The 26,087-nt window shown below is 41.1% G+C and overlaps 1 protein-coding gene across 3 annotated transcripts in view; it reads right to left on the bottom strand.

The window, feature by feature from the left end:
• The window catches only part of MYO5A (myosin VA), a 141,127-nt gene that overhangs the window by 20,279 nt on the left and 94,761 nt on the right, over nucleotides 1-26,087 (bottom strand). For 2 of the 3 annotated variants that reach the window (XM_083183894.1, XM_083183893.1), the window contains exons 15-30: nucleotides 21,797-21,952; nucleotides 21,531-21,628; nucleotides 18,369-18,455; nucleotides 18,170-18,278; nucleotides 14,088-14,299; nucleotides 13,749-13,905; nucleotides 13,004-13,243; nucleotides 12,638-12,886; nucleotides 11,679-11,772; nucleotides 11,381-11,526; nucleotides 11,191-11,304; nucleotides 9,003-9,146; nucleotides 8,734-8,787; nucleotides 8,379-8,606; nucleotides 5,597-5,697; nucleotides 2,030-2,228 (exon numbers count right to left, since the gene is read on the bottom strand). In XM_083183894.1, the coding sequence (XP_083040020.1) occupies nucleotides 2,030-2,228; nucleotides 5,597-5,697; nucleotides 8,379-8,606; nucleotides 8,734-8,787; nucleotides 9,003-9,146; nucleotides 11,191-11,304; nucleotides 11,381-11,526; nucleotides 11,679-11,772; nucleotides 12,638-12,886; nucleotides 13,004-13,243; nucleotides 13,749-13,905; nucleotides 14,088-14,299; nucleotides 18,170-18,278; nucleotides 18,369-18,455; nucleotides 21,531-21,628; nucleotides 21,797-21,952 (2,388 nt within the window). Of the gene's footprint in view, nucleotides 1-2,029; nucleotides 2,229-4,511; nucleotides 4,593-5,596; nucleotides 5,698-8,378; nucleotides 8,607-8,733; nucleotides 8,788-9,002; nucleotides 9,147-11,190; nucleotides 11,305-11,380; nucleotides 11,527-11,678; nucleotides 11,773-12,637; nucleotides 12,887-13,003; nucleotides 13,244-13,748; nucleotides 13,906-14,087; nucleotides 14,300-18,169; nucleotides 18,279-18,368; nucleotides 18,456-21,530; nucleotides 21,629-21,796; nucleotides 21,953-26,087 lie in introns of all 3 variants that reach the window. The other variant, XM_083183895.1, reaches the window with a different exon arrangement.

The raw sequence follows: 26,087 nt of genomic DNA, 5'->3' as shown, positions 1-26,087 counted from the left end.
AATCACAGCGGTCAGCACAGGATTAGAATATATGGCCACAACATAACAAATCTAAAACATAGAGGGTCAATTTAATTAAGCCTTACAAAGAGAGAACGTGGAGAGAGATAAAGTACCATCCTCCTCCTGTCATTTGCAAACCCAGCCTGTAACATGACAGGAGCTATCTCTCGACACTTTATCTATGGCTTAACAAATAGACCTCTTAGAACCTACAACATGTTTTTCATTTGAACAGAACCGGTGACTGGCTAGCTATTACTCCTGTTTCCATTCCAGTAGCTGAGTTAGTAAGAATTTGTGCACTTGGCGCAGGTGTGGACAGGTAGACATGACACAGAAAGCCGTGAGGTAAAGAACACAGTGCAGACTCGTTACACGGACAATCTCAGGCAGCCAGCCAAGCCATAGTACGGTTAGTTCTCTAGGACATGGCTTAGACGACAGAACAATCAGACACATGATTTACATACAATGATCCGTCTGTAAAGTGAAATCCGGTACGATTGATACTTCATGGGATCATCTGCATATAATTCCTCAAAATACTGAAAAAACAGGCATAATGGATGTACCCTTACACTGCAACATGTCATTTTATAGGGTTAATCATTGGAGTATCCAGTAACGTCAGCTCATAACAAAACATCATATGTAATGCAACACTGTGCTAAGGCAGGTCAATCTAAATATTATACTAGAAGTATTATTGCTCTACCTTTAGCTATCTTTCTCTCGCCATCATTTTATATATATCAAAACCTGGCATCCCCTTTATGAAGGTGTATCAAACCCTTATCAAGGTTTCTACACCTGCCAGACCCCGAAACGCTGGGACACAGGTCACTGAAATTCTTTTTTCAAAAGTCCTCCGATAATTTTACAAGTCCGTGGAGTGCCGCCTTGCTATCTCATTGCCCTCTGGGGACTCATGGTGGGTGCTTTTGTTTATATTATTTATAACTGGAAGGCACCTCGGCATCAATTTACTAATCTGGAGTGCCAATTACCTGCTTCATGAATATATATATATATATATATATATATATATACACACACACACATTATATATATATATATATATATATATATATATATACATACACACATACACACACACACACACACACACACACACACACACACATACATATATACACCCAGAAATTACTGGTACACCATTGTACATGTTAAAACTTAATATATGTTCTCTGGTTCTTCCTTTACTTCTCCATTCAGTCTTTAACTTTCACTCCTTTATTCCATTTTTGGGCTTTTCTCTATGCTGGAAATGTTTGTGTGTGTATATTATTGTGCTGGATGCACTGTACATTGCCGGGGCTCGCAGTCAGCTAGGCCTGTTACGCACTATATTTGATGTTGTTTTGAATAAATAACTTGAGTCTTTTGTTCCTTAGTCTTTTTAAATAAGATGTAATACAGGTTGTATGACAGATTAGCTTGCACAATGATAACATACAACATGATCTTTAAATACAGCAATACCTAGAACTCCCAACTTGTACTGCCATACTCTTACTTGAAATGTAACAATTCTAATCCCTCCATATTACTTACAAGCGAAACCACAGAAAAAAGGACTAAGTTTACTGCAGCTCCTATTATTGTATATGATGAATAAAGCAATTATGGAATGCACGAATATGATAGACTGAATGATGTAATGTGATCTAGTAAGAAAACATGTATGGACAGGTGTAATGCTGTGTACACTGTGAGATTTTGTGTTCAATTTTGACTATATAGTCGAAATCAAATCGAATGGATATTGAACGGTTTTCAGCCTCATTTGATGCTGATTTGATCCCGATGTGCGCTCCCATTTAGTGTAAATGGAACAGTAAAATAGACTGTGCAGGGAAGACTATATAGTACAGATCTGTATTATATTGTCCAAATCAAATGTTTTGCTTGCCATTCAATTTCATCCCAATCGAATCGAGACTGAGCAAAATCTCACTGTGTGAACACACCTTAAGGTTAGCATTAGGGACGGTGTTCTACATACCAAGTTCTCATTGGTCAGTCGGGTGATTTCATGCTGTAGACTGGCTTCAATGCGAGCCTCAGGGGGCAGCTGCAGATTCTGTGCTAGGAGCTGCTGCTGGCGGTTGTTCTCTTCTTTTAGACCTTGGATCTCCCCTCTGAGAGATTCCACCTCATTTTCGTAGCTCTTCTTCTGAGTCTGCAGCTGCGACTCAAGAACCCTACAAAGCAGCGTGGAAGACAGACAATTACTTACCTGGCCCCTTCCCTTACATCACAAGCATATCACCAGCAGCAAAGCCCCCAATGCCCATCACCACTGCATGCTAAACCCACCAGCATATCTTTCACATCCACAACAGAAATGAAGCAGTAAATCGCCATTTTGATGAGCAATTCCCAACTTGAATTTTGACAAACATTAAAGATCATATTAGCCTATGATAATGTCACACAAGGGCAGATATGTTTTTAGAATTTGTGGAAATGCAATAGATCAATTAATAAAATATGAAAACTAATAAAAATGAAGAAAAAAGAACCGGCTGCAGCATCAGACCATGTTTTCAGCGGTATGGGTCATAGGGTAGACCCAATTAATACATTGGGTCAACAACTGACGGTCGATACATGAAATAGGTCGACAAGGCTAGGGTAGACAGGTTTGAAAGGCCTAAACAAGTATTAGGTAGACAACGGGAAGGCCAACAGATATATATATATATATATATATATATATATATATATATATACACTGAATACTATGTAGAACTAGATATGCCACAGAGCTAGGTAAGTCGCAACCATTAGCTTTGGTTGTTATTGGTTGTTTTTAGCTTTGGAAACGTTATTGATCATAAATAATCAGAATAAATAGATAGTTTTTTTCTTAATTACATATATAAAAAAGCTATCCTAATGACCTAATAAAGATAATAGTAGTAATAGTAGAATAATAATAATGTCTGAGACCTTAAAACATTTTTGAAATTGCCGACCAAACACTACCAGTTGCATATGGAGGACAAGTGGCAAAAAAGACCCATGTCCGTAGTTGCAAGAATTCTAAAAGGAAATCATTTGTACAATACCTTGGTTATTCAGAAGTTTTATAGTGAATACAAAAAGCGAATTGTGAATACATAAAAAAGAATCATTAGAAAAGCACAACCATCCACCGTGTTTGCATAATTGTTGCCTTCTCTACTGTAGGAAATGAGACAACTTATACAAAAGGGACAATTCAGGACAATGTATATATTATTTACAGATAATTTCAGGGGGATAAGGAATCTCTACTAAATCTAATAAAACCTCTCACATAAACTCTACAGAAAAGCTGGACAGCACACTGCCCGATTTCCAGTGTTTGGGAGCAAATGGACCATTGTCATTTGTTCTCATCTATTACCAGATTATCACTGCAACCAGGTAGATGATCTGCCAGATAATTGTACAGTGTATGCCCAGGTTGAGCATGAGAGGAAATACATGCCGGTTAGATAGACTAAAGGGAGCTAAATGTATTAGTTGCATGTATGTATTTTATTCTATGATTTTAGGAATTTCACGGGAAGGAGATTTTGCAGTTAGATGGGATGTTGAAACTGGAAAAAATAGGACACAAACCTAGGGTAAAGTCGATACACAAGAGAAGCAAACATTACGTGCATTTGATGCAAATGGTTTCATGGCATTCAAGGACACATATATAGTTTTGGTTTTAGACACCATAGCAGTGAGCGTACAGTGCTATTAGTCCGCAGTAACAACAAGCAAAACTCTATTCCTCATCTGTCCTTTAGATCAGAGTATAGATGGTACAGTGAAGCACAGTGGAATCAGTGAAAAGATAAAACATAGGATAGGATAATATTGGAGAAACGTATCAAACCTTCTAAAGATTGGAGAAGTGGACACATGAAGTTGTCCAAAGTAACCAATCAGTATCCAGGTTGCATTTTTCAAATGCAACCTATGAAATGATAGGTAGAAGCTGATTGGTTGCAGCTCCTTCACTTAGCCGCCCTTTAGAAGGTTAGACACAACTCCTACAATGAAAGAAATTAACATGCTGTAGAGAAACTCCACCACAAGGTTAAGCACTGCATCAATACATGGCTGTGTTCTGTTAAACCTGCACCAGATGGAGATTATTATTGTTCTTCACAGCACAATATATAGCAACTCTTGGGCTATGAGCTTCCCTGCTCATTTTTGTGAAGACCTCAATATAGCAGGTAGGAAAAACCTATGATGGAATCATCTGACATCACTGAGAAGTGAGCCAGAAACCACTAATATCAGCAGCTTCTAGGTACCTGTTAGGGGTCTTATAAAAATACAGTTACAGCCAATTAGCCCATAGGGTCAACTTTCTATTTAAAAGTGGCCATATGACTCAAAATGTTCATAGTCTATTTGTGCATGGTTTAAGCTCTTTGGCACGGTTAGTAATATGCAAAACGCAGATCACAAATCACCAGGGTGATAAATTTGGTAACCTGTTGGTCTGTTTTAACCCTTCATACACCAGGTAGAGCTCTCCGTCCTCGTTCAGGGCTTGGTAATCTTGCGGTAGTGTCCTTTTCAGTAACATTACAAAAAATAAACAAAACAAAAAAGAGAGGTACAACGAAAATGGATTGATGATGGTGATGAGAATAAGCCAACAACAAATGAAAATAAAACATTACACATGGGGTAACTGAACAGTAGACTTGATGAGAACAAAAATTCTGCAGATATTTGGACAGTTTGCATGGTCTACTAGCTATTGTCTAATTACTGAAATAGGACGATTGAGAGCCTTCTGATTAAGTGGATTGGTATATAATCCTCACAGTGGATCAGTATCCTAAACATATCATCATGCAAATAGATGTCATGGCTCAATAAGTAGCGGTATATAAGGATGTGACACAATATTTGCTACGTTAAATATATTCAACTAGTAAGCCAGCTCAAAGCAAAAGCTTTGAAAACTAGTCGCTACCTTCTGTGCTCGTGCATGTGTGAGAAAGATGTATACCACTTTCAGACCACACTCTAGACCCGGGTTATTGCCGTGTCCTTGCGGCCCCAACACAGGTCGAGGTGCAGTCTGAAAGGGCCACCACGGGTTGAGCAACACGAGAGTTCAACCCTGGTAATGACCAGGGTCGAGCGACTGGGTCCCCAGGTTCACAGTATGGAGAAGGCAGCACTGTTAGCTCCAAGCGCCACCTCCTCCCAAGCCACCGGTGACGCGCCACCGCTCAGCTCCACCCCGTGTGACGTCACTGACACGGCAATAAGCCGGGTCGTGTCGGAGCTTTCAGACTGCAGATGCTGTGACGCTCTGGGGATTGGACCCGTGTCCTAATCCCGGGTGCTACACAGCATATGCGGTCTGAAAACGGAAGTAGTTATACTCTCTGCCAGCAGATGGCAGTGTTTTAGAGCTATTCACGAACACTAGACACACACATATATATGATAAAGAATTACAACAAAGATACATAAAATAGCTTGAATGTCTGCAAGCTGTACATTCACATAAAATAATGGTCTACAATAGGTGCCATGTAGTAATAGCAGTAAGACATACTTGTTGGTTTCCTTTATCCCTGTATAAGCCTGAGAGATTTCCCTCCGGTCTTTCATCTTCTGCACATCCTCTGAGATAGCAATGGTGTCCGTCATAGTGTCCTAGAGCAAGAGAATGTTTAGTTTTTTTCTAACACTGACTGACCAGATTAAGTTAAATATTAATTCCACCCGAAACGGAATTGAATAAAACAATACTCTATGAATAGCATTCATTGAAAAGAACAACACAGTTCGCCATGAGAGCGACATGGTGTTATCACTGCATAATACACTGTCTATCCAAAAAAGTACAAAGTTGGGAAAAGTGCCAAGAGTGATGGACATTGAAGGAGTTTCCTAGCTTTTTGCCCATCTGGCCTTTTTATCGTATGGCAGGATATTGTCCACCTACAAGACCCTGCAGGAGTGAGCAGAGCAGCAGCAGCAGCTGGGGGACACAATGTACAGTTGTAATACCAGTTGGAACTGGTCTCTGATGTTTCAGCTTTGAATGGAATTACACTTTCAAATGACCACATATGATCAGAAATTAAGATGTATTTATTTTTAAATGAACTGGAGATTCCTATTGGAAGTTTTGATCCATTTTCCCATACTAGTGCTCTTGTGGGCTTCCAATCACTGCAAACATTGCGGTGTGCTCTATTCAGCAGAGTTTGATAATACAGTAGCTACAAATAGCCACTGAAACTGTGTTTTTATGCGAAAAACTGGGAATAATCATCTTTTTTTTATTGGATACTCCCCAATGTGTATATTAATTATACCTAAATAAACAGTAAGCTATATGAAAAAGAAGTTTATTCTTTAGATAAAATATAAATGAAGGCTCATCTAATCTAAATTACTGATGAGATTTGAGCCTTAGACCCACCAAAACAGTTTAAGAATCACTATAGCACACTTTTAAGATATATATATATATAAAAAAAGGTTTTATTTAACCAATAAAGCATAGCTTGCTGAGCCCCAGAGCTGCCATCGCCATAGCGAAGACTTGCATGGGAAAGTCTTCACTAGAAGGCAATGACTGTGGGTACTATTGGCTATACTCAGTGATCGCTGCACCTGGGGATAGCCCTTTATAAACAGCAAGAAACCCTATCTGATCTATATAAAGGGCTTTTCTCCACTTAAGAAATGTGGCTGATAAACTAGAGCTGAACCATATGCCCAATTACACAGACATATAGCATGGATGTTACAATCAATGGGCCAGATATATTAATCCTGGTGAAGTGATAACTTGGTGATCAAGCAGAAGGTGGTAATGCACCAGCCAATCAGTTCCTGTCACTTTTCAAACCCAGACTATAACTTGACAGTTAGGAGCCCAATGTGGCTGCTCACCCTCCTTCCTACCCACAGTCTTCCATCACCTCGAAAAGGGGGTCTTTAGCCACCCCCTTCCAGGTGGGTGTCTGGGTAGACGGATATCAGGTTGGCAACATCCAATAATTAGAGGGGGGGGGGAATGAAATTATCCCTAGCGCCCCCCCCACCCCCACCCCACAGTCTAAAAACATTATGGAGCTCCTTTATATTACATAATGCAATCATCCTTAAGCGACAATCACTGGGAATACATTAGCATGGACTGACACTGGCCAAGAGTACGCTGTCAGTTGTAGTGCAGTAGATTCACATGACAAATGCTAATGGGTTACACAAGCACAGAAAGCACTGGGTTTAGCAGCAGACACTTGAACAGGGGATGCCTATACATATGGTTGTTATATGATAAGAGCAATGGCAGGGTATGCAGCACAGGAGCCTGCTAAACCAGTAAAGCCTTGTTGTTCTATAACAACAAACAAGTAAATGGTTATTGCACTACATGCAAAAAGCGAAAAGAGCAACAATATTGATTGTTACCTTATCATCCTGCATTATCACAACATTGTTGAGCAAACAAAAGTGAAAAAACAAAACAACAATTAATGAGTCAGAGTAGAATGCCTCATCAGCAATATGGCTCACTGAACATTTTAATCAAATCCTTCAATCGCTCAGCAAGGGGGCAGGGGAGGTAATGGGACAACAGAACAGGAAGGAACAGGCTGAGAAGTCATTCTTATTTCAAACAATGTTCTACTTCTATATCTAAAATATACAAAATTGCTAAATGTTTTCTGATTAATGAGGACAAATCTATCTGTTGCTGAAGGACACGGTAAGATGGCCACAGTATGGTCTTTCGGCAATGGAGGCAAACAACCAAACCTGGCATGTTGTATGAAATGTGTACCTTCAGCTGATTAAATTATCGATGTTGTCCAATTGGGTTTCAGGTGGTAATGATGGTCATCCTGCTGGACATACTGGCTACAATATCTAACTAATTTGGCCAAAGCTGACCAACTTGGCAGCATCATCTATGCATGGCCAGTTTTAACCCTGTAGACCAATACCCCTTTTACACCCAAAACCCAGGTCTGACCTGGGATTTTGAAGATGGTTACAACAAAGGTCATACCCCGTTTACGCCGAACCCATATCACACCCATGTCTACCCTGCATGTCAGTCAGAAACTCCGCGGAGGCATTTAAAGCCAATCAGCAGCTGACTTGGTTCGTTACCCTGTACAAAGCTACCCCAGTTCCTTATGTGTACAAAGCTACCCCGGTTGGATACCTGGGTGATGGGTTATTTTTCAGGGACCTTTTTACACTGAACAGTGACTAGGGTTGACCAAACAATAACCCAGGTTATTGGAGCAGTGTAAAATGGGTTAGAATTATCCCCCACTGATGCACAACATATCTACGGGATGTCTAACCTTGTGTGGAATAGCTTCCATCTGGCTCACTAGCTGCGATCGCAGAATGAGCACTTCCTCTTTGCGTACTTCCAGTTCCTCACTGACTGAAGTCATTTGTTCTAGCAGCACTCTGTAAACTGGCCCACCAGGTCCTGAGGGATCTGGAGAGATCTTCTCTGTGACAGCTCTTCTTAGCTCATTCAATTCATTTTTCAACTTCTTGTTTTCTGATTCAAGTTCTTGACGCTGAGAGAGAATAATGTTAAAAAAAATAAAAAAAACAACAAGTAAGTTCCACTCTGATCAGATGACTTGTGCAAACTGTAATGGAATAATAACTTTCTGGAGATTACAGAGATTGCTTTGATGTTACCTTGAGAGACTCATACTCCAGTTCAGTGCCTCGGACTGGTGACTTTGCATCCTCCTTAAATAAAAAAAGAAATGTTAAAACTGTAATTACACCTGTTTGTCAAAGCTTTAAAAGGAATATTATGGCACAAATGTCAGATCTGATACAGCAGATGTTCTGGCGATCAACAAATGGTGTAATAAGTCATAAATATTGCTGCAAGTCACACCTGAGCAGATGTCCAACCAGAAAAAATTATGCTAAATAAAGTGTTTTATGGCAATAGATACCTGGCTTTTGGCTTTAATGATTTGTTCTTCCTTTTTATCCAGGTCATCTTGCAAAATTTGCTTTTCATGTTCTAAATCTTTCACGCGTTTCTGCAGCTTGAGGAATAAAGACATGTCCAGAGGTGGTCTCTTATCCGATGGCTCCTGGATATGAGAACAAATCAAAAATAATTATTATTAACCAAACAATTAAAGTGAAGGGTTAAACACTGCATTTTACATATTAACATGTGCAAGAAGTTAATTAGCCAAAAATAAAATTTTAGACATATCAGGCCGGATGTAATGAGATATGAGTGCAGGGACGTTTTTTATGGGGGCAGTCACAACGAGGCAAAACCATGTCTTGTAAATGAGTGCCCTTTTAAAAAAACTGCTGCCGGACTCGCACCCAATTACATCCAGCTCTTTGTGTATGATTCAGAGTTGCACACAAAGCAGGACCAAGTTTGGACAGGCATATGCTTCACGCTCAGTATCTGTCCATCCATAGCTGCAACTGGCATCGATAGTATTGGCAATTACACATTCTGGGAGCAGGAGTCAGAATCAGGCAGCACTTTGCCATACATATGCACATCGCTGAAATCTGGTTACACACCCAATATACTGCCATAACACTGACACAAATGGTTCTCTTGTGCAGCACATACAGAGTTTGGAAATAATTGCTAGATGTGTCTGTTTTATGCATGCAACAGGGAAACAGACTCTTTTGGCGCCTTGCACTTTTATTTGCAATTCAAGAAAACCATCACTGGGTCTGGTTTACACCTAATCACTGATCTGCAAATATGCAGAGGACTGGGAAGAGAAAGCTGGTTCTCAGTCTGAAAGAGAAGATGCCCCTTGCTAAATTGAGCGAGAATTGCGAATGGATCGCATTTTTCGCCATCACTAGCAAATTACGTCATAATCAACTAATGACTGAATGATTTTACTAGTCTGTGTAAATGTAAGTCTGACCCTTCCACAAATTTGCGACTGACACAGGGTGGGTTTCCACTGGGAACTGTTGGCTTCCAGTCAAACAAACGGTGACTACTGCGATCAAACAGAGTACATAGCGGTCAATTGATCGCTGTCCATCGATCACCTCTGAATCAGGCCCTCAATCTGTTGCAAATCACAGGTTCTAAGTTCAGAAAGAGTCCAGGCTAATAAGCATACAGATGTGTCCACATACATACTGTATATGCATTATGTGAGGTTAGGGCCACTCTCTAGCGCCGGGCTTCTGCATAAAGAAAAAATTGGAACATTCCAGTGTTTTCCTGGCATGGCACGTAGACGGGTTGAGTAATGTGAAAGGAGGCAGAATGTATGAAGATACATTTGTATTTTTTGGATTCTCAGTTTATAGAATACATTTGGACCACTCATTGTTAATGTATTTTTTTATTATATAACGGAAATCATATCCATGTGGAAGCATGTCTCAGTACTGCATAGAGGTATTAAGGATTAACTTGCGCATTCCTTTTTTTATGAATACATTTGGTGGCGTGCTACTGTGAAATAATTGTACATCTTTCACCATAGAATAATACAGAAGCAATCATGATCATTCATCAGTTTTGCATTGGACCATTTTCAACCTTTAAAAAACAATCTCCTGCCATCTGGCTCCCATATTTAAGGGAAACTCTGCCACGGATTTACACAAACAATAACAAAACAGTATGCAGGAAAGTAAGAGAACCCTAACTAAAGAGGAATACAGACGTAGTGGCGACTCACTGGCTTTCCTTGTGGGTGATCTCGACGCACGGTACCGTGCATCGCCCGGGGCTATACACACGGAGAAATCAGTGCTCCATTTCTAAGTGATCTAGTCAGATTGCTTAGAAATGGGGCTGAAATCGCTCGTGTGTATGCCCCTTAAATCTCCCATGACTCCCAAAGCTGACGTACTGCAACTAATGAACTGTAAAGGACAAAAAGTATAAGGAGGATTGAAACAGCTCTAGTTTTAATAAATCTCTAACAGTTTCCATCCCAGTTTCTTGCCCATGATTTTGGAGCTCTGCTAATACAGATGTAACATAAATAATTTTTCATATCAGCTTGAAAAAGTACAATGTATGGTTTGTACAATACAGCTTAACTGTGCGATTCATAGTAAAAATACAGCTCATAAATAATTTCCCTTGTATATAGTGGCCCACTGTGCAGAAATTAGTCTCACCTCATTCCGGTACAGGTAGTCTTCTGCCTCTGTAACCTCTGAACTGAACGTATATTCTGATTCGTTACTGCTGTGGGTGGAGTCTCTCCTCTTGTGTCCAGGTTTAGGAAGGCTCTGTAACATCATAAATTATGAGCAGCACTCCAACACCTTCCAACACCCCACTAAGCCCAAGAACATGCTAACCCACCATGGTGTTCACTACATCCTTGAGGTCATCACATCGCTCCTCCAGACGACAGTAATCATTGAGCAGATTCTGATATCTCAGTCTCTCATCGTTAAGCTCGAGCTCCAGTTCTTTTGTCTCTTGTAATATTTTTCTCTCCATATCCTCTATTGCCCACGAGTACACATGTGACAGAAATAAACCATTATGAATTACATTATATGAAATGGGAATATTTCTTATTGAATCCGAGAAATCATTTATGAGCTTTATACCTATTCAAAATTATCAGTTAAAGCCCCCCAGCCCCAGCCCCTACCGTTCATCTGTTTGGCCTGTTGCTGGATCAGGAGATTCAGTTTATCCTTCTCTGCTTTCAGTAAGGCGTTTTGTTCTTTCAAGTCGAAAACCAGCTGCAAAAGCAAAAGAAACCGCTGAAAGTTCTGTAGCTTTATGTGAACACTGCGATGTGCTCTCACTTTCCCCTCTACCTTGTTTGCAACAGTCCAGTAATATTGAATTGATAAAAATGCACTTTCCCTTGAAATACAAAGGTAGAGGTTGAATAGACTGCTGGGAACAGACAACCGATACTCCCATTGGTGGTAAAGGGAAAAAACTTTCCAAAATCTTCATCATGCAAACTATGTGACCCGTCCTTAAGGATGGGGAAATAATATTTTTGCACCATTCAACAAATAAATAAAATTAAATACACACACACAAACACATAACCATTACTTTGGCCGATGGAATGATTTCAAATATCAGTTTACATTACAATGAGGTTACTTAATGCAACTGGTAACTTGGGAATAGGATGGAATCTTATAGCATCTAAACACATGACTTACTTAGGTTTAAAAATATTAATGGTGGAAGGGAAGATTTAAAAATGGTCCCCATCAATGGTTACCTTATACACTACAGCCCTTATTCAGATCTCAGCTCAGTACAACTTTGTGCTCAAAATGGGCAAAACCACGTGCACTGCAGGTGGGGCAGATGTAACATGTGCAGAGAGAGGTAAATTTGGGTGGGGTGTGTTGAAACTGAAATCTAAATTGCAGTGTAAAAATAATGCAGCCAGTATTTACCCTGCACAGAAACAAAATAAGTCACACAAATCTAACTCTCTTTGCACATGTCACATCTTCCCCAGTTGCAGTGCACATGGTTTTGCCCTCTTTGAGAACAAATTTGTACTGCGATCAGATCTGAATAAGGGCCTATGATAATTAGCTCTGTGTTTCATAATGGCTAATCTTTGGTCTCTACCTTATCAGTCTCTTTCCTATATTCATTTGCCTTGTCCTCGATGGTCTTCTTTTCAGTCTGTGTTTTCAGCAACTCTTTCCTAAGCCGGGCTAGCTCCTCCTGTAGGGTGTTTACAGTGTTTGCAGCATTTTTCGCTGTCTCTTCAAATTGTCGCAAGCGGTCCACGTCGCTTCGCAGCTTGTCTTTCTCTGTATTGTAGGTTATCTCTAAGTGAGTCAGCTTCTCCAGCAAGGATTTGTTGTCTTTACTCTAAACACATGCAGAAGAATTATTACCATCTTAACAAATAATTAAAGCATATTGATATGTATAAAGAAGAAGAATTTGGTAAGTGTAGTAGCAGAAAGGAGAGATATTACACTGTACCTGCTCATCAACTTTGCGCTGCAGTTGCATGATTTTGTTTTCCATGCCAACGTTGAGTTTCTTGTAATGTTCGACAGAGCGGGCCTCTATTTTCAGTTTCTTTAACTCCCTTTTGGCCATCATCCTGCGGTAGCAGCACTGCAAGTAGACAATAGCTTCCATGCTCCTCTTGAAAGAGACACGAGCTAGCCAGCCACGGACATGCTTCTGAATGATGGTAGCCTTGTGTACCCTGAGCATCTGTGTAAATATAATTTTAGACAGAATCAGTCATTGTAGGCAAAAAAATAATAATAGCATGTATTGTTAACCGTGAGATCGAACAGAACTAAAAGTAGAGTTCCTCATGGGCGGAGTTTTCTTTGCTTCTCAATTGCATACAGGTCATTTCTTCTATACAACCAGTTCAACTTATATTCAGTCCAAGAAAATATTTTGACCCTCCACCCATATTTATAGAATTCCAATATCTCTTACATCACTAGCAAATATTATAATTATATTATTATGAATTTTTAAAATCAAAGAGAGTTCTCAATTACTACATAGGCAGCGCTCTGGATACATTAGATTCCTATGTAATATACTTGATTCTGAACATCTACCTTCAGCTAAATATCCAATGTCCTACACGTCCGGACTCCGCTAGTGTTACATTTTTTTGAAAAAGGGCTTAGCAAGGAAACCAAATATCAATCAGAATACATTCAATGTTTTCACAGCTGTTCTCATGGGCTTCCCTTACCGCTTGATATCTCTGCCTGGCTGCATAACCACGAAGATAGGTCTGAAGAGAAAGCGTAACTGACTGTATACGGCGATACTTCTGCCGAACCACGTACATCCTCTGAAACTTCTGTATGAGGATCGCTGCTCTGGTTCTGCGTAAGAACTGAGCATAGCTGTATGGAAAATACAAGATTGTAATAAATGACTAGAAAGCCATTGCTTAGGAATATATGCAGATATTGAACATCTAGTAATTATTGAATCGCAGCCACACAGTCAACCAATACTTATACAATTATTCATCTGTTTCATCACAGTGGAAATATCAGAAGATCATCATGGAGCATTTACTGACCATCTTGCCTGGTATCCCCTGACATATCTCTGAATGCATATAGCTGCCCTTTTCATTCGCAAGTACTTCTTCCTTAAAAGCCAACTACGTATGGTTTTCTGTATTCGGATACAGGCCACTCTCAGCTTGTCAGCTCTTATTTTCTCCAGGTAGGCCACTTGTCCCGCACGGAAGAAAATCTTGGTCTTGCCAAACTGGTATTTATCTTGATCCTATATTCAGTGAATGTAGAAGATATTAAATTATAATTCAGGTGGCGATGTCAATCTGTATGACGGGCAGCCAAATTTGAAAACAAAGTTAATACAAATTTCCCACTAAAGCTGCTTCGTCCTTATAGAAAATTAACAGGATTCTTATATTTACTGTACAATCCTTTACTCTGATTCCACCTGGGGTATATTGAACCATGGGGTTGCTTCACGGAACCATACGAGCTGGCACTTAGATTAGTATAACATTAAGAGAGTATCTCCCTCATCTGAAACCCGTGGTCTTCGGTACAACTTCAAAAGAAGTGGGTGAACAACAACGTAACTTACAAACCAGCAATAACCAACAAAAGAAGAGAGTGAGGGTGGGAATGCAGTGTCTCCAAATGGAACCAGAGTGGTGGATTTAACATTAAGGGGGTTATTCTGGTTCACTCCTTCTGGCAAATTCCTTCTTAAATGGACAAAACCATGTTCACTGCAGGTGGGGCAGATGTGACTTGTGCAGAGAGATGTTACATCTGCCCCCTGCAGTGCGCATGGTTTTGTCCAATTAAGAAGGAATTTGCCAGAAGGAGTGAACTAGAATAGCCCCTAGGTAAAAAAAAAAATACCAGTTTTCTCTTTATACCTATCTGGGGACACTGGACCTTGGGATGTTTAAAAGCCTTCCCAAAGGATGGGTACGCACAGAAAACCCTTCCAAACAAAACTAGTATGCTTGGATGTAAAAAAACTGAATAATGAATAATTTTGTTAAGCTGTGGTCAGAGGACCAGGTGCCACATGACACAAACGCTCAGCCCACGGTGCAGTGACCCCCAGATAGGAAGAACGAGAAAAGTGATCGTGCAAACACACATTACAGAAGATCTCAGGTGGTGATTGGAAGGAGATAAATTGCGCTTGTTGTATCAATACCCCATACCCAATAACTAGTTTTTTGTTTTTTTTTTAAACAATTTTATTGTGCAAATACACGGATAAACAAGCTTTACAGACCAGCTGTTTTCACATAATATCAATACAGCGGGTATCACAATTTGCCAAATTTTCTGTTTTTAGCATAGTATAAGAAGAGAGTTGAGAAATAGAAAGAGGGGAAAGAATTGGGGAGGGAGGAACAAGAGAAGAACGAGTGAGGGGGGGGGGCTGGGTGGCGAGGGGGGGGGGGATGGCCTCCATTAACCTGGCTCAAACGGGGGTGGCACGTCTAGATGTGAAAGCCACGGGTCCCAAACCTTTTGAAAGGACTTCAATGAGTGGCGTAAAGTTGCAGTAATGTATTCCATCTTATATACATACCACACCCGTGTGAGAATTGCCTGTATTGGGGCTGGAGTGGGTTTTTTCCAATCAGCCGCAATTTGACATGTCATTGCCGATGATATATGTCTTAGTAGTTTGTGCTGATGTTGGGAAAGCTCGGGGGGCTTCAGTGGGAGGAGGAAGTATCTGGGGTCCCTCGGCACTGTAACTCCCAGAAGAGTTGAGATTAAGTCGATTACTTCTCTCCAAATGCCCGTGATTTGGGGGCAAGTCCACCAAATGTGGAGGAAGTCACCTTCAGCAGGGCAACCCCTCCAACATCTGTTCGAGACCTCAGGATATATCTTATGCAGCCTAGAGGGGACGTAGTACCAGCGATATAGCAGTTTATATGTATTTTCTTTGATTTTTACGCAGATGGAACTTGACGCTGCATTATCGCGTATTTCCTCCCAGTCTTCCTCGTCTAGGGTGAGACCCAGGTCTCTTTCCCAAGCCTTTTCATGAGGATCCCGGGACGAGGCTGTAAAGGGATCTAGCAAGGAGTACAGTGCCGAGATTAACCCTTTAGATGAATCGCGCTTCCAACAAATGTATTCAACGGAGGATAGAGGCCTAGCAATTAATGTAGAAACTACTTTGGCGTGAAAGTGGCGAATCTGGAGAAAACGGAAAAAATCTATGTTTGGAATTGAAGTGCCTTCTCTGACTTCGGAAAACTGGGGGAAGGATGCTTTGTCCGATATGTCGTTTAAATAATAAATGCCCTCCTTAAGCCATCTGGACAGGGAGGAGCATCCCAAGCCGGGGGGGAAAGCGGGGTTATGGAATAAAGGTATCAGTGGGGAGGGTGGTGGGGCCAAGTTATATGTTTTATTCAATCTATCCCAGATCGCTAGAGCACGTGACACCACCGGGTGCGACACTGTTGAGTGTGGACGTTTAGTTCTGGGTAACCACGGCAGGGAGGACAAAGTGTTCAGACCCAAGTCCCCTGCTTCTATTTTCACCCATACTTTGTTCGCACCCCAGGGGTTACACCACTGTACGGTCTGGGACAGCTGTGAGGCGTAGTAATATCTCTTGAAATCTGGGATCCCCAGGCCACCTTGGCAGGAGGGCCTCTGCAGTAGTTTTAATCTAATACGGGGGCGTTTTTTGTCCCATATGAATTGTGATGATTGGTGTTGCAAGAATTTAAAAACATAAGTCGGGACATATATGGGCAGGGTCTGAAAGAGATACAACAGGCGTGGGAGGATATTCATTTTTATAGAATGTATTCTGCCTATCCAGGAGATTAAGTGGGAGGACCAGGTGGAAAGGTCCGACTTGATCATGTCTAGTAGTCTCGGGAAGTTAGCTTGAAAAAGCTGGTGGTAATGATGTGTTAGATAGATACCTAGATATTTCACTTTTTTTCTATTCCAGTTACAGGGTAGCATTTTTAACAGTTCTGTTTTAAGGGGTCCAGGCACATGAAAGTCAAGAACTTCGGTTTTATCAACATTTATTTTATAGTCAGAAAGGCGGGAGTATTGTTGAATCTCTGATAATAAATGGGGGATAGAGCTCATTGGATCGGTGAGGGTCAGGAGCACGTCGTCTGCGTATAATGCTATTTTGTGCTCCGAGGAGCCTACTTTGACGCCATGGATAGACGTGTTATTGCGTATCCTCGCCGCCAGGGGCTCCATGACCAGGGCAAAAATTAAAGGGGAAAGGGGGCAGCCTTGACGAGTGCCGTTGGCTATACTGAAGGGGTCTGACCTTGCCCCGTTTACAACTACCCTGGCGGAAGGTGTACGATATAGAGCTTTGACCCCCTCCAAGAAGGGCCCTGAGATGCCCATCTTTTCCAACACGGCAAAAGCGAAGGACCACGATATACGATCGAATGCCTTCTCCGCATCTAATGCTAGGAGCAAGGCCGGGTTTTTCTGCTTTTGGATTATATGAATAAGGTCAATCGCTCGCCTTGTGTTGTCCGACGCCTGGCGCCCCGGGATAAAACCCACCTGGTCCGGGTGGACAAGGAATTGGAGTAGGGGAGCCAGACGTCTGGCTAGAATTTTTGCATAAATCTTCAGGTCAATATTCAATAGTGAAATCGGCCTGTAGTTTGCACAGATTGTTGGGTCTCTGCCCGCTTTAGGAATCACCACTATATCCGCCAGGGCTGTCTCCGGGGGAAATGAGGCACCCTCCAGTATATTGTTGAACAGGGCCACTAAATGGGGGGATAGTTCTTTTGCAAACCGTTTATAATAAACGGCCGAAAACCCGTCTGGGCCGGGCGCTGCTGATGAGCGCATAGATCTGATCGCCGCTACCACTTCTTCCTCTGTAATCTTCCCACTTAAAGTGGCTAGATGAGCTTCGGGAAGGAGCGGGAGGGGGGTGTCTGCAAGGTAGGAGATTGTCTCTTCGTTAACTAAGGTGGGTGTGAGGGGGGGCCTTTTTAAGTTATATAGGGCGTTAAAGAAAAGTTGGAATTCTCTGGCTATTTCTGTCGGTTCGTATGTGCAGGATCCTAATGTTGGGGATTGTACTTTTTCAACTAGCCTCCCAATAACTAGTTTTACTGAACAATACACATACCAGAATAAGCTTCTCCAGTACATTTTTGCAGGTTTGCCTCCAATCACTGAGGACATCTTTTTGTTTCATCAGAACCCGGTACCGGCTAAAGAACTCTTGATATGTCCATCTAGGGTAAGAGATAAAATGCTAAGTTACTTCATAGAAACACAAACGAATGACCTAACATAACCTATATATTGCAAATGTGACCAGTTACCGGGATGGGAAACCTGCAGCACTGATCCTTATGGTTTCCAACACTCCACAGGCCCGAAGCTGCTGGACAGCACGTTTGGAGTCGAACCTTAGAACAAAGACGATAACAAGTATAATTATAGTGTGAAAGCAGGTTACACCCACTATCTGCTTTCAAATAACTTAATGTGTTATGTTGTGTGTTACGCTTGGCCTCTCTGTGAACCCAGACACTAGACACACATTAAATGATCTGTAAAACAGATGATCTGTCACTTTCAGCTCTGACCTCTGTCCACACAAAACTATCTCACAAATTAGAAACCAAGGAGGCATTTTGCGAGCTGTGACAATGAGCAGTGCTGACTGCTCGCTGCCACAGCTTGCACGGTCAGTATTCAACTGACCCCCTGCACACGCCGATTCCTCCGTTGCTAGGTTTTTGCAGCGATGGGGAAATGGCGTGTGCGGCCGCTAAAACAGCGAGGCTCGCGGCTAAATACAGCGGGCTCCCTGCATTAGCCGCGAGCCTCGCTGTTTGGGAGAATCCTCACTGTCCTCTGACAGCGAGGATTCCCCAGGAACATAGAATAGGGTGAGCGGCCGATGCAGGTCGCTTGTTTTCGGCAATCCCCGCCATTTAACCCCCTCAGTGGCCGATTTGAATACGGCCCATAGACACTAAGTCATGTACATCAGGGGTTCCCCAAATCAGCCCTCTAAGCACCCAACAGTCCAAATGGATGCAATGTTAAATTAGGATTCAGGGGAGCAACTTTTGTTACGGCACAGGCCACAGCGGCCGCAGAGATCACAGCCATTTATAGGAAGTCAACTTTTGTGGGAGGGTGTTCAGAAAAATGCAAGAATGGCAGTACCATTTTTCAGCATCCTAAATTGTTGCACTGAGAATTTGCTCGCAGCAGCAGAGGTCCAGGCACCTTCGATGAGCAGCACATGCAGAGACAACATAGACTTGCTCAAAGGTCTATGTGCAGCCGATACTTGACCAATGTTTTCACTTATATATACGAGTGGAGGCAGCCGGCGTCTCTATACACGAGTAGATTTTTGCATTTACACACTGAGAATGCAATTGCAGCAGTGCAATTTTTGAATCAGACCCTCTGTGCTTAAGCATGGATATCCTGAAAACCTGGACTGTTAGGGGGCTTTGAGGACCAAATCTGAATGCAAATGTTAATAGCCTGCACAATTGTAGGCATTTGCAAAATTCCAGCAAGTCTGCCTAATGTTTTAAATGGGAAATCATTTTACAAAGGCCAATCAAGGTTGGTTCTGCCTTTTAAATATTTGCCCATTTCAAACTTCTGGCAGACGCACCAGAAAATCATCGCTGTCTGCATAGCGCAGGCCATTACATTTACCCCAAGGAGTACTTTCATTTTTAATGAAGACTTTGCATAAGCACTTATGTTCTATGGAAGTAAAATAGTAAGTAGTGTTCTATGTACATTACATGACCCGATTAAAATATGAATATATAGAAGAAAACCTCTGTAGTCTCTGATCCTAGTAAAACATATACTAAGACGCATGACAGTCAGATAACAACCCCTGTGTGCTAAGGTCATTTCTCAGGTTTAGTATGTATACAAATAGATAAATAAACTAAAAGAAATATATTGCACATATTTCAAATTAAATATACAGTATGGTATGGACACAAATACATAAAACACCAAGCTGTGGTATAAATATACAAACTATACAAAAGGTATTAGACTGCACATAAATCAGTAAGTGCTTAATAACGGTGTTGCAGCCTGATACCTATTTTATAGTTTGTATATTTGACACTGCTTGTTGTTTTATGCTGTGTCCATTTTTTCACATTTATTATTTTAAATATGTACAATAAACACATTTATTTTAGTTTATAATGCTATTTGTATGCCTGCTAAACATAAAATTACCATGTGCTCCTGGTTACGGTATAGTGCAGGGATGGGGAACCTTCGGCCCTCCAGCTGTTGTTGAACTACACATCCCAGCATGCCCTGCAACAGTTTTAGCATGGCCACATAGCAAAACAGTAACAGGGCATGTTGGGATGTGTAGTTCAATAACAGATGGAGAGCCCCATCCCTGGTATAGTGGGTCGACAACATCTAGGTCGACATACCATAGGTCGACACAAGCTTAAGGTTAACATGCACATGGTCTACATGAGTTTATCTCGTTTTTTGGTGCGTCGACACCAAAAACCATATAAGTGCACCCCATCCCCTTGCATGTGCTCGGCACGCTATTATATTCCCACTTGCATAGTAAAGTATAGACCAAATCAGTCTACACCCAAATTGTTTTTTAAAAACTCCTGTGGACTTTGTGTCGACCTCCTTGTAATGCCGACCTATGGTATGTCGACCATTTCCAGGCATCAACCCAGTCGTTGTCGACCATTAGTGGTTGCCTTGGACATTGTTGACCCAGGGGCCGCATACTGCGCTCTTATGGTGCTCTCAGCTATGTAATCACACTGCTTTTACATTCTATTTGCCATTTGTGTCTCTTTGCCATCAATACGTAACATCAGGCAGTGCAGTTATCTGTTGCAGCCGCGAGGCATGGTGGCACAGTGGTTAGCAAAGGTTCTTCAGACAAAGTTTATTAGTTCCCTAAACCACACAAAGACATTTGATGTTTTATTTGCAAAGCTGCAGCTTGTAAAAGGCACTGCTCCTACAGTATTTAAGCCTAATGGTGGGTACACACCAGGACGACTAGGGCCCGATCCCCTCAATCTAGATCCAATTCCGACCAATTGGATGTAGATTGTGTGCTGATTGGGCCCTTTTCTGTCCTGGTGTGGACCGATACCGATCCGATGCGCGGTCCCGCGGGTCGGTCGGTCGTTATTGAGATCCTACCTGCTGCAGGTAGGATCTCAATGACGACCATACAGCCGGGTGCGGGTCGCCATCGGATCAGACCCGCTCACGGTGCACATCGTGAGCGGGTCGTGCCCCCCCGCGTCACCGTGAGCGGGTCGGACGAGACACTGACGACCCGCTCACGATGTGCATCGTGAGCGGATGTCAAAGGCCACTGCTTTTTCCAACTGCAAGCATTACACTTTCACATTTTGTCACGAAACATGCCAGGAAGCTTAGTAAATAAACTCCTTGTGGTAAAGTGGTAGTCAGGTTTGGCTACATACGTAAATGGGTACTTGAAATCGTTTGGCTTGATGCAACGCACGTAGTGAGGGGTAGTAGCGTTCAGAGTGTCCATCAGCAGATGTAGAGAGTTCCTAAACTAAAGAACAATGCAGACATGAGATCAACAGACAGAAATGACAAATACAGCTAGAAAAAGCATATAACCCCCACCTCCGATTTCTATTAAGTATAATATCCCTACTCAGGAAAATTGAAAATTACAGTCACTTTAATTGAGTTTTTGAAGTTATTTTTACCAGCTTACCTGATGGCTGACAGTTTTTTTATGCTCCTTGCTTGGCTGGTCAGCTTTTGGCTTGCGTAGACCTGTGCGCGATAGGAGAGTACGTCCAGGGGGAGCAGTCGATGTGGGGCTTAAGGCGTGCTGATCATCTTGGAACAGCTCTGTCAGTAGCTTAAACTAGAACACAAAAAAATTATTTAAAACCCATGGAGGGAAAAAAAAGAGTTAAGGTTTGTTACATTATCTGTTACAAAACATTGGTATCAAACAAATGAAAAACTGCTTAAATATAAAAATTCGGGCATTTGTTTAAATAAGGTGTAGAAATAAACACTTCTAAAGGAATACATGACCCTAGAGGCTTATAATCATGCACTTATCCAAAATTGCACAAACATTCACCTGGATATAATGCCCCATTCATATACAGGTACAACCACGATTTTCCAGAAACCGATTGTCAGGAACCTCTTTTAAATCGGGACACATCGGGTGCCAGGGGGAAGGTAGGATATTATGTGTTTTAACTGTAAAATAATCCGTGGGAGGGCTTACTCCCACAGATTATCACTATTGTGATAAAAATATGTTAAATTTTACCACATAGTTCGGATGTTTTTCCTGGTTCACCCCGTAGTTCTTTGATTATCACACACATGCATAGATATACATAGGTCTAGTGTCTGATTGTGTGTCTCTGAAACACTGCCATATATATATATGGCAGTGCACTGCACGTTTGCTTTTTAGCCTGGTCAGTTGTCCTGAGGAAGGGGCGCAATGCCTCGAAACTTGTCGACACTTACAAGCTGACTTTGTTTTTCACGTTTGTTATGATTTGAATACAGTTCATCACGTTGTTTGAGAGTGCCGCCTCCTATCTTCTTTTGCCTGGGACTTTTGTTTCCTTGTATCTGGAGATACGCTGCTATAGTTAACCTCTGGAAGGCACCTCACCTGAGTTAACCCCTGTTGGACCAAGTGCCAGTCTGTTGTCCACATATATATATATATATATATATATATATATATATATATATATATATATATATATATATATATATATATATATATATATATATATATATATATATATATATATATACACACACACACAGGTTGAGTATCCCGTATCCAAAATGCTCGGGACCAGGAGAATTTTGGATAACGGATTATTCCGTATTTCAGAATATTTTAATATTTCAATGATGTATTTTGAAGTATCTTGCATTTATGCTGTATAAACACATAATATACACACAAATATATTTTATTACCACATAAAATACACACAAACATATTTTAATTGTTCAAAAAACAAGGTTTCAAAACGTGAAACAAAATGTGTGTACTATCTCAGCACTGAATTTGAATGCCAAGCAATCATTGTCTTGCACATATATAGTGCCAGTTACATATCATGTCCCCAGTGATGCTGTTACATATGTCCCCAGTGAGTTTTTAGCAAAAAAAATTTTTTTTTTCACTTTCTATAATGTCCGTATTTCGGAATAATTCGGATAACGGATATTCGGATACGGGATACTCGACCTGTATATATATATATATATATATATATATATATATATATATATATATATATATATATATATATATATATATATATATATATATATATATACATATACACACACATATACATATACACACATACACATATATACACACACACATATATATATATTCCACACTATAGGAGTTCATGGGTACCTAAAATGCATATAGCTAAGCTCTAAGTCAAAGATGGTGGACCAAAAGGCTTCAAGTACATCCCTATGCTCGTGGACAAGAGGTCCTCCAACAGAATTATATTGTTATCTAAAATCCTGTGTAGGACAAACTAAGTGCACAACCTATCCTCTTTCCAAAGTGTGTTTGCAGCATTTTTCCTGTTTGGTTCTATAACCTGCCAGGCAAGGTGGAGGGGTTCTAGGTTTGTTGTGCCAGAAGGCATACATAAAAGCACATCTGGCACTTCTGATTGCAGTCATATAAAGCAAGTGCATGACACATTATTAAGCTGAAGACACAAGGATGACCCGCTGTGCTAACAGTGGATGCCTGGCAGGGGGTTTTCAGATGATTTTGTAACTGCCATGCACAGTCTCCAGCACTGCAAACACAGGCTCTCCCCAAGATAGCCCACTAAAGAAAACGTAACAGCTTAATGTTCATAAATGGCATTAGAAAATGAAACTGTGTATTCAGCAGTAATATAGACTATGAAATGCTCTTATGTCCCATATCTAAGCTTAACAGACACTGCAGTCATATTGAGAGCAAAATCCTTTTTGAAAACAGGTTACTGCAAACACTAGGCAAACCATTTTAAGAGGTTCTCAAATACACAAAAGCAAACATTAGGTAAATGAAGTAAAGATCTGTGGCTGTAAGCCTAATTCAGACCTGATGGCAGGACAAATTTGTTCTTAACATGCGCAAAACAATATTGCGCTGCAGGTGGGGCAGATGTAACATGTGCAGAGAGATAGATTTGAGTGAGCAGCAGGATCACATGCAATAGATTGCATACGGTGCTTTTCTATGCAATGTATCGCATGCAAACCCACTCCCTTCCGCCATGAGTGGGTATGGGGGGGGGGGGGGGCGCGATTCGGAGGTTGGATGAGCTGCAGTTCCCACCTCCGTCTCAAGTCCGATGCGCGGTCCTGAGGGGGATGTCAGACACATCTGATATGGCCCGATTTCTTGGCCCAAATCGTCGGGCTAGTGTATGGGCTCCTTAACGCTCTCTGCACATGTTATATTTCCCTCATCTACAGTGCAACATGGTTTTGCCTATTTTGAGAACAAATTTGCCCTGCGATCAGATATAAATTAGGCCCTGTATTTGTACAAAGCTTCCCCATCCCGCCTGTAGTACTGTAGAAGAAAGTTCACATTAGCTGTAGTTCAATAAATATTTGTACAACAAAAACATATGACCCAGTTGCCTCTACTAAGCTCCCATAGTGCAGTTCATTTGCATGCACATCCATTGTGTTCCTAAAAAGTAATTCAAAAGAAACGTGCAGCCAAATGTATTGTACATGCATTTACATGTAGGCTACAATATGAACCGCACTCTGCTCTTTGTAACTCAGATTCTCCATGAAAACACAACTAGAATGTGAAACTGCAGAGTGACATAACGCAGTTGTAATATGAAAATAAAGATATTTTATTATTTGTCATTAACATGCAAGCTTTAGTAACAATTCCCTAGTATTAGTATAAGTTAATTATCACAGGCACTAGTAGTGTCATTTATTCATCTAGGATGGTTGATGAAACTTTACCTTCTGATGATTGTGATTCAAACACATGGAGTAATGAGAAAAGAGAAATACAACACAGTCAGCGGTAAGACAATGAAAAAACAATTACCCAGCCTAATGACCAATGCCAAACTGAGGGCTAGAAGTAAGTTTTAAAAACCACAAGTATTTATAGGAAGCTCAAAAGATAGCATGAACACAGACGTCCAATTTTGTTATAATCTTTTTGATCCATGTGTAGATGCGCCCACAAGGCAACCAGCTCTTGCAATCAGTAGATCACTCTCAGACAGGAAGTAGAGGCCTCGAGGCTCTACAGTTAGTGTCCACAGAAGTTCAAATTCTGACTAATATTAGACTGTTATACTCTGGCCCGATGGCAAGGATTTCTGTGAACGGATTATTTTCTCCCCTTTCCCGGGGAACTAGACAGGGGTGCCCCCTTTCACCCAATCTATTTGCTATTGCGATAGAACCGCTTGTGTGCACGATTAGAAACTCCTGTGAAATTCGTGGCTTGAGGGTTGGTGCCCGAGGAGACAAGATAGCATTGTATGCGGATGATGTCTTGCTCTTTATACAAAACTTTGTGCACTCTACACCTGTGGTTCTAGATATTATTAATGTGTATGGTAAATATTCTGGTTTATTGATCAATTAGGATCCTATTAAGTCCTATATTATGCCAGTGATTGGTAAATCCCCAGCTAACCCTGTTATTTCACTACTCCTACAATGGTCCGATTCCTTTAAGTATCTTGGTATCCTCATCTCAAATGCCCCCGTCAATTTATCCCATTAAATATTGACCCATTGATTGCATACCTCCGTACCAGGGTGGTGGTGTGGAGTAAACTGCCCTTGACTTTAACTGGCAGAGTTAACTTGATTGAAATGTTATTTTTACCAAAATGGATTTTTTTCCTGCAACAGTCCCCAATCTGTTCCACAGAAGATCTTTAAAACAATTGATGGTCTGCTATCCTCTGTGGCCTGGGCGAATAAACATGCCA

This window comes from Crinia signifera, chromosome 4 (assembly GCF_055691185.1).
Source record: "Crinia signifera chromosome 4, ASM5569118v1, whole genome shotgun sequence".
NCBI classification, from domain to species: Eukaryota; Metazoa; Chordata; class Amphibia; order Anura; family Myobatrachidae; genus Crinia; species Crinia signifera.
This window is presented reverse-complemented; position numbering and strand designations above follow the sequence as displayed.